Raw genomic sequence first — 12,482 nt, 5'->3', positions numbered from 1 at the left:
TTAATCGTATATTTTTTTTTATATTTCATTTATATTTTATCTTCAAGATAGAGGTACGGAATCATTGTTTCAATAAAAAACTCTTTCTAATTAATAAAACAGTTTGAAACCGAGCTTTACATTAGTCTAGCTTAATTTATACAAAAAAAATCCATTAATCGTGGAAGCTTATATTACAAATTTAAAAAGTATAACTGTGGCGTAATGCGAAAATTTACCTACCATTCGAACTGAGTGGCAATTTTGATTCACGTTATTCCAACGAATTACCAGTGCTTGTACCCCTATCGTGTATTAATCAGTTCCTTCTGAAACTTCTATTCAACCGTGTTTAGCAACCAGGAAGGTCCGACTTTGTTCTGAGCTACCCAAAGTTGATTCACCCTGGGTGGTGGAAAACCTATGGTTCAAGCAGCGGGACAATCCAACAAACAAAAAAATGGATGAAAGGACATTCTTGACTGGCAGAGTTTTTACTGCGCTAAATTCATTCTTTCCCCATGTTCATCGTACTACTATTCGTATCCTCCAGACATGGTTGGTTGTTGACTTCTCAAATACTGCCACCGACGTAGCGGCGGTGTAATCAGAAATAGCTACCCAACAACTGGCTCGAGACCACCCCGTTAGGGTGGGGGACTCGGTGAACATAATCCAATATCATTAATCAAGATTTATTACCTATTTACGTTGCTATTATTTCAAAACGGCAAACCATAAGCAAGAGCCCGCCCGGTGTGAAAGGCGATGGTTAGAGACTGTAAACCCAACAGCGCAAATCGCATCTGGCCGTACCTCTGAGAGGGCAAAGGCGAGCGATTTCATTTTTTTCTTTCTCTTTGTAATACCACATGGCGACGCCTGGTAGTTGGTCGTGTTGGAACATTCCGTGCATCGTGACGGTCGTTGGAGAAATTGTTGGGTATTTGGACAGCTGCAGCAGCACTCTCAAAGCTACGAATCGTTCTTTCTTTCTGAGTCGGATAGTGCTGATGCTGCAGATAATGGATAATGTTGGAGAGTAAAATTCCGGAGTAAAAAAAAGCTATGAAAAGAAAGGAAAAAGCGAATATGAAATTGACGAGATAATGCTAGTTGATCTAATGAGTCAAAAGGCTAAGACTCGAGTAAATGGATTGATTTAGCTTTCAATGAGTTATACATGCGGAGGTATGTCTATAAACATTTTTGGCTTCTGTTTTCGTTAAATTTTCTAACACTTGCTTAATGCTTAATAAAGTTTTTCTATTTTGTTTTCACTTTAAGCATTTAAAATTGTTTGAACAAAAATCGCACAGTTCAATCTGTACAACGAAACATCCCCTTTTTTCATTTCAGAAAAATCAGAGACAAACAGATTTTCAACCAAACAACCGAATTTAATTCTACCGCACGATTGGCTACGTAAGAACACCTCTTTGCATGAAAACCACCACTTAATCTACCACGAAATCCGCATCCGAATGAATAGAGGCTCACCGCAGCCTTCACCTTTCATTGCCTAACTAGAGTTTTAAGCTGTTCATTCGACTGAAGTCGGCGTAGAGAACGCGTACTGCAAGCAATTAAAAACTCAATCAACACCTTTTCTTCCGCATCCCGTACAGACCATGAACAATATCACGTTATTCCGGCAGCGTCCATTTTGAAGGTAAGATTTGCCGCTGGAGGGAAACTTTCGTTCACTAGAAGAGGCAAGCGTAATGCACTGGATTGGTGAGATTTTTCCTTGTCACACTTCCAGCGCGCGGTAGCTGAGCAGGGAAAGATTTATCCGAAATTGGAATCAGTTTTCCCTTCTAGCTAGTTGGTGAACTTTTACCGAGCGGGGCAGGTGGTTGGCTCGAACAAGAGATCAGCTTTCTATTTTAGATTTCTCTCACACAACCAACCATACCAACGCACAGATGTCTTATTGCTTCCCATTCACGGGTTTGTGATTCAACTGAGAATGAGTGGAGCAAAATCCGTTTTTCCGGCACCCCTTTTTCCTCATTCGGTTGAATGTCGCACACACATGCTCGTAAGGGTAAGAAACACGTCGATCCACAAGGGAACGGAATTTGCGGCCAGCTCATCTAGTGGGTTCGTGGTTTGTTCAATTTCAAATTCAATTATTGCCATAATACTATCGTATCGGGCGAGCGTTTCCATTTACTCCGCCACGCTTGGCAACGAAGGGAACGGTTGGTGGTTTTGGATTTTGATTTGATTGTTTTTATCCCTGTCACTGAGTTTCGCACTTCGATTTAGAACCAAACATTATACGAACCATTGCACCCGAAGAAAACGTGACGGGTGAAATCGATAGAACCGATAGGCCGCCGATCGAAGATCCAATCGTTTGCCGACTCTAAAACGCGTCAATGGTGCAGGCAATCGAGTTAAAATTTAATTGGCAAGTTACGAGAGTTGACGGTCGGGGTCGCTTTCCAGCGAGAACCAATTTGGTGCCAAACAGACTTGAATGTTTTGCTTCCGCTCGTACCGGGTTTGGGCTATAAACGGTGATGCATACTGCAGCTAATTAAGTGCAGTAAGATAATAACACGACAATCGGTGCGTTTTCAGCCAATTTCAGCTGGTCAACTGTAGGTGTAGGGAGCCGGTTTATTGTTTATCCCTGGTCCCGGAACATCGTCGGTGCAGATGCGGAAAGGGGCAGGCTCGGGGTATTCGATTTGCGTCCGGGCGAGGGAATCCTTAATTGTGAGATAGCAACAGCTCGATACGGGGGTCCACGTGCCAAAGAGCGCATTGATTACGAAATGTGCCGAGGCTTGGCTTGGACTTTGGGATAATTGTTTCATCTTCTTGTGCTGCCAGACCCTGTCCAGGTGCAGCGGGTGGAAGTAATTAAGTGTTTGCCGGGTACACCACGCGCTTAGGGTAAGATTGCGCTTCGTGACTATACGCGATCCGAGGTAGCGCTGCATGTTCGAAAAGGGAGTTTTGAATGGAAGCAAATTGTTAACCCAAATCAAAATATTCCAATTCAATTTCCAACACAACTAAACGAGATTGTGCGTGTTTGTGCAGAGGCAGATATGCAAGTGGTGCTTGATACGGTTTAATTAATATTCTGTAACTGCAGTAATTTGGTAAACAGATGGGAATTGATATTTTGCTGAACATGAATTTCTATATCTTAAAATCATGATTACGTTTCGAAAGGAAAGAGAATAAACCATATTACTAGATCATATAGCCTCGCCGAGTTCCGGTGTGTTGGTCATGTCATGAAATTGACACCGGAAGACCCAACCCCTGAAGTCCTATAAGGTTGTACAAATGAACAGTGAAGGTGTGCTCAAACCGAGATTGAGCCTGATTGAGTGAACATAAAAAAAAATACTACTCTCAACTACTCTCAAATCTCCAGTGTTACAATCGTATCTGATCGCGATCGATCCCTCCGTTGTGTTAAACTACTTCTGTCTAAATTGTGTAATTAACACAAGCGAGTGTCAGCTGGATCGTTTGGCGCACGTGTTTCTATATACGATGCAGTTTTAACAATCATGATCTTGGGTTGCTAGTACCGGTGGTCGGCAAAGTACGGCTTGTGAGGCGCATGCTGCTCTTTGGCATTTTTAATACAGCTTTTTGTCTAAGGTGATCCTTGCCATACACATTTTTTTATTAAATATTGTTGCTGAATGAGAACCTTATAGTTAATTTATGAGAACATTCGAATAAGCTCTAAATACTGTAAAAATTTTCTCTGAGAACAATCAGAACTTGGGATCCGTTGCGTTCGGTTGTATCGGTTAATGTGTTGATGGATATCTTCATGTGTAAAGTATATCATACTCTGATTTTGGACGCACAATATTAAATTCCTAAATTTCATATTTTGGCTCATTTCAACTCATTACATGTGTATTTTTATACTATATGACTCTGTGGTCCTAGAAGTTTGCTGACCACTGTGCTATACGATCCTGAGCTAACACATTGAAAACACTGCTGACACTTTTCTCTTTTTTAGAGGCACAAGAATCTCAAAATAGCTTCCATTGCTTTGATTTCATTTACCCGAAGCTGGATAGTCCGTCCTGCATCAACATTGACTTGTTGAAATTAGGCACAGGAAGCTAAGTAAGAAATAAACGTTACTTACAAAATTATTTATAGTATCTACAAGATCACAATGATGATTAACAGCATCGAAATTCAAGGAGATTTCTTTTCGCGAGCAATACCTTTGTCCCGGATGAAAAACTAGTTTTGTTACTATTATTTCCGTTACTAGCAGCTCCGAAAATGGAATCAAAGTTATGGTTACCATGTTGTTTAATCGAGAACTTTTGTACTTGCAGTAAAATGTTCCTTACTGCGTACTCAAATAAAGCAACATAAATATGGATGTTTCCCAAGCGAACACAGCGAAGTTGTAGCGAAAAAAGCAAACTGTGTGCGTGGATCCTGCACGCTTTGTTGTGTTAACTTTCACAAGCCATGATGCCGGTATGAGTATCTTTTTTTTCTAACGGAAGGGAAAGTAATGTAATAAAAAGACATGACTAGAGTAAAAACACACAGCATCAGCCGAGTGCGAATACGTGTACGTTGGAGTATGTTTTGAGTGCATTTCCGGGGGTGGAAAGTGATTCAAACTATGTATGTGTGTGCAATTTGTTGCACATTTCGCTTGGAGCATCATTTGTTGGCTTAAAACTGTTGCAAGCACTAATTTACGCGCAAAAGCAGAGAGGGAAAGTGGGCTGCAACGTGTTAGAGAAATTGGTACGGATGGAGTAAATGGGCAGAAGGATAAAAAACAACAGAATAAGCGTGGAAACCGTGGGATAAAAATGGATTCCCCTGCAGGACATTGTAACGCAATGCGGAATGCACACACTCACATACACACACCAGTATCCATCCTCTTTCCCTTTTTCACATGCTGCAACGTGCACAAATCACGCTTTCCCTTCCTTTCTGTGCGATCGAATGTACTGAAGCCAGGCTTGATCGTTGGTTTTTATTTAAAATCCTTCGTGGAATTGTAACCCTCTGAAAACTGGGGAAAAAACTCTTGCAACCAACACGGTGCCATTTGTTTGCACACCCGACGCCTGCGATTTGTTGTCTGGATGTATTTGTGTGTGTATGTGTGGTACATTCACCGGCAATTTCGCCCTTCAGCAGGAGGGACTCGGACGTCGGACGTCGTTTAGTGTTATTAAATTTCATTTATTAATACCATAAAACATCCTCTTTCACACTCCTTCGCGTATGGCGAACGGAATGCGCGTTAGGTCAGAGAAAATACATAGAGTGATGAACTTTATATACATTTTACAGTTTTTGTTGCAATGCCCTTTATAACTTGAAGCCTATTTTATTCCATTTTTTCTCTCTGCCACACCGGACGTTTGAGGTGATTTTTCCTTCCTTTGTTTTTTGTATTGCAGAGCGCAACAAAACCATTTGACGCCTTGTTTTATTTATTGAGAATAAACTAAAAGCCTAACATATATGAAAACAATAATAAACTCAATGTTGATACTACAAAAACAGTTACTAAACAAAACAAATTAGCATTAGAAAAGGATTGATGATTGGTACAATCAAAGCAAATAGAAAAAGTATGTCTTTATATTTTTAGTCAAGGTAGATATTTGGTACGTTACAAGGAGGACATGCCTTGAGGAATTTATACTCTCTGCGGTGGTTTTCACACGAACGAATCGAAACAAAATCCCATCGGAGTCGGACCAAGCCTCCGACAGACTATCTGACAACGTGGTAAAATAAGTCGATACGGCCTGGCCGTTCCAACGACAAAAAATATATTGAAGATTAAGGAATTAAGTATCGTGAACAGTGATAAAGTTATGGGATAATTGATTTTGTGACATTTTAACAATAATAACACGGTTTTCTGTACCAATCAACTTTTCTTTCTACCTTCCTGCATTCGAGTCAAACGGCAAAGGTTTCCGATTTCATCCTGCATAACTTATTCATTCCATTTAATCGCTTTATGACCAGCATCGCAAACGAGCGAACGGGTGAAAATTCGATTTTCCCTTTGCGTTCCGCCACATTATCGCCCGGCCAAACCAAACTGCCAGCCGAGACGAAGTGGACTCTTGGTCAACAGAACAGTTGACTCAATTACGGTCGACTTGAGCAGAGGTTGTGCCCGCCCGAAAGGCCAACGAGGAATGAGAGACTGAACAGTTACGCCTAATGTCGGAAAATATCGTACGGAAATCGACCTCTCGACACGCCAACCGTAGCGTATCTCCATCGCCACTGCACGATGGAAACTGACAAAGAAAGAAAGGACGGTGCAAATATGGGCACAAAAATGGTAAGAAAACTCCACACACACATACACAATCAAACCACAAATTCGACCGTACACGACAAGCAAACAGCTGGAAATGTTCCCAGGACAGCGTTGCGAAGATCTTTGAAAGGTTCGCGCACCATGATACGGTGGCCACAGCAGCTGCTCCACCAACGTGGCTGTGTTGCGCGAAAGAATGGAACGATGATTGGACGATGAAACGGCCGTCGAGGAAATGGGAACAATTTTCCTTTGCCACCGATTATCTTTTGCCGAGAGCCAAAGAGCCGCTAACACCAAGCGCAGCCATACACATGCAAAGCGATAAGCGATTGTGGAACCGATGCTGTGGCTGTGTTGCTAGATTCCTTCCTGCCTCATTCCCCAATGCTCTCGCCGAAAGGCCCTCACAAACCTGCTGCTTTTCACCGGATAAGCCGTTGAAAATAAGAGGCAAACGGGGGCTGATTATGGGCAAAACTTTGCTACCATCATCACCGATTCCGAACTCAGTGCCACCACCGACCGCACGATCCATTTTGGGGTGAATTTTCACCAGAAGCGAAACGGGCGGTAAAATAAAACCCACACTAAACATTAAAAAAATATATATGCATCGAAACAAAAAGCAGCTTATCAGGGTGGCCAGCTCAGCGAGTGTGGCCGTGCGGTTCGATCCACCGGGTATGTATTCCCGGCCCGGTTGGTAAAGTTTTAAATTGGAACGAATTTTAAACTTGCTGCTGCCCGGCATCGTTCAGCACCTCCATCTGTGGGGACTGTTCATTCGTTTATTTTATTTTCCTTCGGCAAGATTCTTCGGCCGGTCGATGGCTTTCAGGCAGAATCTGTGGCCATATTTGCATACTGATGGTTTTCTAGTCTATGATCCTTAAATACAGGAAGATGTTTGTTCATTTTAAAGGGCCATTCTGGAAGATAGTTAGGAAATGTTGCGTCCCCGGATTGGGAACGGTATTAAAGCCACATTAATGAGTGTAAAGTTTATTGTTTTATAATCGAAAATGTTGGGCATAAATACTTGACAATAGACAGACGGCACAGTCTCATGTACTTGAAAGATACGTAGCAATCAACTATATCAATTACAATCAACGCGCGAGGTTGTACTTCATTGATACCGCTCAGCTAACTTATAGCTAATATGTGCCACAATTGTTCTATCATCTGCTTTGATTGTTTTATGCGTCATATTTTCCACGTACCATCTGTAATCGGCGAGCTAAGTTCTACTATCGGAAAATCCCACCTATCACGTCAACAATCGATGCCACACAACCCATTCCGGATGTTTGTTACGTAGTTATCGAAATTTTTTATTTGAACTATGTGGATGTAATAGTTAGCAATAAGTTAGTTTTTAGTTTTTTTAGGAGCTGTGAAACACATGAGAACCAGCGTAATCATTTAACACCTACTGACAGATTTTTAAAAGAAATCTACAAACGTTTCTCAACGATATCATGATTAACGCAAAACATTTAAGTTTTATATTAATTCTTTGGCGAGGTCGTTGTCATGCCATAGCAGATCTAAAACATTTTAACAGAGTTCATGAGATTTCATAATTGAGATTATGATATGAGAGATATATGACATTTTTTTAATTTTTATTAAATTTTTTTTCAACAATTTATGTTCCGTATGTATGTATGTATGTATGTATGTATTTAAGCTAAAATAGGCTCTGTAAAGGTCACGTCATACCTTCCAAACGAAAACCCAAGCGAAAAAAGGGATAAAGGTACTATAAAATAGGTATATTAAAAGACAAACATTTTCGTAGCAAACTTACCGCCTCGGTGTGGATTGGATGTACGGCAAAAAGTAGGGCAGCCGCAAAGCTGGCCGATTCCGAAAGCAACATGGCGCACATTCTGCAATGGAAGATAGGAAGCAAAGAAAAACAATAAGTACATGAAGGTATAACATAATGGGTAAGATATAGAATCACCATGCAAGCGGCACATATGGGGCAAACGATGGGGCAGTAAATTTCATTCGGCTTTCTGACCACCACTGAGGTGGTGCACGATCGCGCCCCAATATGGCGCGCCATTAGCGGGTGAACAATGGTAGCCATTTTATCTTGACCTACTGCAGCGTGCATCTTCTTTTCGAAGAACTTACTGCTGTGGGATGTCGTTACGAGCAGGTTCGTTTTGTTTCTTTTTTACCAACGATGTTCTTTTTTGCACTCATTGTCATGATTCTCCTGTCTTGCCCTTCGGACACGTTTCTTTTCGCATGAGAAAACAGAAAAAGGAGCATTTGCGAATGTGGGACACCGAGAAAACAAAGGTTCATGACCCTATACTACCTATGGCATTAATTTAATTAGAGCCGCTGGCCTTTGGGACTTAGGACTGCGCCAAACTCCCTTCACCACTATGTACCGTGAAAAGCTTGCCTTCATTTTGCCCATCTGAGAATTATTTTGCACTGTTCATTTGTTGCAGCTCTTTGGCCAATTGACTTTCTGCTGCTGTTCAGAAAAAAAATAGTTCGAAGGATAGCCAAACGAAGAACGCAAAAGGATGCGCTTTCATAAGAAGCTGAGCGAAACCGTACCGACGCGGTCAATGAACGATATAGAACTAACAGCTCTGTGGAACGAAATAAGGGAAGAGATCCTTTAGCAGAAAATCAACAGCGAAAAAGGTTCTTTTGTTGTACCAGCAGAAGTATGCTGTTTGCGTTTCTATTTGTACCCTTTCTACCCGTTTTCCTACTGTCAGCCGTTTTAAGCGCAGTGTATTTGTCTTCATTGTCTTCATTGACGCGGGTGATTTCCCTTCATTTTATATTTACGGCTTGGCGGGTGAGCAGAAAGTTGGTTAATGTTCCAGTGACGAATCGTATTAAAGCTTGGTAATTAAGTGCTGATTGTTGGAATACACACCATACAGTTCATTGCTCTCATTAAAATTGTTTACTTATGCAGGATTATTTGATTCTACGACGATGGTCTAGGCATTCAAATACAAACGCGAAATTCGGTTTGCTGTATAACATAATTATACTTAAGTGACAAAAAAATCGACTATTATTAGTTGTCTCAATTATTCATTTAAATGCATGTGTAGTTGTAATTGCGTTTCATACACGCATTTCAATTTACATTAGGTGAGCTTAATTCGAAAGAAAAATAAATAGATGTAGATAATACGAACCGAATGAATGACTCTGAAACTATGTTATGAAGATTCATGATTCCAACGAAGATTTTAGATTTATTTAAACTTCATAATTCTTTAGCGGTTTATGTACCTTATAAGCTACATTATTTTACAATGGAACGTGGCGAATAGCTGGGAAAATCGTCTAAAGCATTCAAAAAATAGAGATTAGAGAGTAATTTTTGAATGATTTGTCAGTAAATAGCTAAAAGTAGATTCATTAAGAACAATCTAGCCTAGTAAACAATCCAGCTGTCTCTTGGTTATCGTTAGAAATAAAAGATTGTAAAACGGCTGCGAAAAACGTTGTTCGATTGTTACTCAACGCAACAACTACCTTCAGATGACACTTGTATTAGTAACAGTGTTGTTGGTAACGCATAGCTAAAGGTAAACGCTCAGTCGAAGATTAAATTTTGAATAGATCATACCTCATATACCATGAGTTTTCAGCCATAACTATTACTAAGCTATTTCATAACACGCTAGTATTACTAATAGCTGCTATGGACGATAAAAGAATCAAAGTTGAATGGAAAGCTCACATTTTGTTGAGGCACCTTAAACACATGTTTGTAGACAATAGGATATTGACATAGAAAAATTCGATTCAAATAGAGGATTATGGTGTGAGATTGATAAAATTTGCCTCCTTAATAATATCCAAAACAAAATGTCTCCAAGCAAACCACAGATACCGTTGGTGCCATTTACACTTTACAAAGCAACTGTGCACTACCCAACTTCCCAGCAACGGGGAAGTAGTATCGTTTCCTGCACAAACATTGCAAACCATATTCCGAGTTCGACCTACCTTTGACGATGGTTGCAATAGTTCGAAACGTGCTCCGACAACGGTTACGCCCCAATAGTGGTGGTGGAGGAAACCCGTACCCAAATGGATCCTTTCGAGTAGAAACTGGTAGCAGAGTTGCAGCAGTTGCCATTGCCAACAACCTACGCCGGACGGAATTGTTTAACCCGTTTGGTGTACGGACGTTGAAGGACTTCTCCTTGTGCAGTAACATCCAATGTATAGGAAATCGTATAAAAAAATCATCGCATCCATTGCGACACTTTATTGTCGTCGGGCAGTTTGTGTGCATTTGTACCACCGTTACAATGGTTCGGTTTTGTGCAATGCCATTCGAAAGGACCATGATTTGTCAGGTCGTGTTGTGTGTGTCGAAGGTACTTATGCAGCAGTTTTTTTACGAGCCTACCTCTAACGAGATCTCGATAGGGGCTCAATAGTTTGGTTGAAATGTGGGACGTGTTTGGAATCCGATGACCTGTACACCGCGCAGCAGGTAGTAGTTTCAACATAATGGTAGTCAAACGCAGTAATTCATTGCTTGATTATTGTAGTAGAGACACCAGAATTTCAGAATAAAAATGTTCTAGATAAAAACTTGCTAAAATTGAAAAGTTGAGTAAATAGCTCAGAGCACTTTTTAAATGAAATAAGACCAACAAACAAGGTAACTAACCATAGCAAGATCTACAAACCACCTACACCGACTATTATTTTTAAATGGTAACTGAAATTAACACGCACAGGGTTGGTATCCATTCTGAAGGATCGTGTAAAAGTTCTATTTACGGCATTGTTATTATGCTTTATAAAACAGCATTTCCAAATGGACAGTTACAATTTCAACCTCTTAATTGGACACCTATCAATTAGTATCAAACCATTCAGGAAGCCAATGGTATTTTGTATAGGTCACAAATATGCGACCACCATGCCACCAAAGGTCGTAAATTCAACCCTTGAGTTTTTGTCATGCCATTTGGTGTTCTGATCAACCGCAGCATGCTTAATTTCCCACTTTTGTCAAACATCACCGTTTATGACAGCACGAAAAAGAAAGATCATTGCCATTCCAAGAATAAACAACACAAACGCCCATCATTATCACGAATGACAGGCAACATATTTTACGTTATCGTACAGCATAATTGGGTGACAGCTATACGTCTGGTGCGCCCCCGGAGAAACAGCTGCTGGCTTCGGTGGTTCAAAATAATACCAACAAACAGACACAACGCCAACGAGAACCGATCCACGCCATGCGATTTTGGAAGCGACATCCAATTACAATCCATTTTTGGAGGGAGTTCGATGTCACCAACGGATAGGAGAAACGGTCCTGGGTGAGGTCGATGGAATAAACCCAACCGCACAACCACCCTCATATCTCCTTGCCAGACCATGCAGCACATAGGATCTGAAGCACATCGCAACTATCCATTCCTGTGCACACCTCAAAAAGTATGAGTACCCCGGCCGAGTTCTATGCGATAATGATGTTAGGGAAATTATTGTTTCACCGAACCATGAATTGGATAAAATATAATCTACTTTGGTGCGTTCTACGAAACGACCCATTTTCGGAAGCCCGCACACGAAATGTGTTCGGGAATCGGTTTCAATTTTCATATTTTCGTTCGTTGGCACACCGAACAATATCACCACCGGTACGCAATATTCAGCCACTCGAGTTTACGGTCGAATTCTACGGTGGCCGAAATATTGGACCGATTTGCGTACCATTGATTTCACATGAAACACTAAAACGGTGCACAAAAACACATTACAATCGTCACACCGGGGACGATTGGGTCCGATTTGTTCGGCAGACTTAAAACGACCCGGATGCAGCTACTATTTTTCCTGCTTCCCCTAAATGGTTTTCCATCAGGACGTTGGAAAAATTGGCTACGAATTGAGTGCGACTACGGTAAGATCCTAATACAGAGTAAATATTTTTTTTTTTCCATTTTGCTCTACTATCCTTTTTATTCTTGCTCTTTTTTGTAACTGGTTTGCCTGGTGTAGGGCGAAATTTCCACTCGATACAGAGCATGGACATGTCATGATTTTCCATTTTCTACCGACACTTTCCATCCTACTCACACAGTGAGGTAGTAAATGTGGCAGCGTGCGTTAGTGGGTATACGAGTGATTTCGGTTA

The 12,482-nt window shown here is 40.9% G+C and overlaps 1 protein-coding gene across 1 annotated transcript in view; it reads right to left on the bottom strand.

Annotated features, from left to right (window-relative positions):
* The window catches only part of LOC128719294 (protein O-mannosyl-transferase Tmtc3), a 135,700-nt gene that overhangs the window by 81,080 nt on the left and 42,138 nt on the right, over window positions 1-12,482 (bottom strand). The window contains exon 3 of the mRNA XM_053812919.1: window positions 8,121-8,202. Coding sequence (XP_053668894.1) covers window positions 8,121-8,202 — 82 coding nt within the window. The remainder of the gene's footprint in view (window positions 1-8,120; window positions 8,203-12,482) is intronic.

The sequence above is a fragment of the Anopheles marshallii genome, chromosome 2, assembly GCF_943734725.1.
Source record: "Anopheles marshallii chromosome 2, idAnoMarsDA_429_01, whole genome shotgun sequence".
NCBI classification, from domain to species: domain Eukaryota; kingdom Metazoa; phylum Arthropoda; class Insecta; order Diptera; family Culicidae; genus Anopheles; species Anopheles marshallii.
Note: the sequence above shows the minus strand (reverse complement) of the source record. Positions and strands in the feature narration are given on the sequence as shown.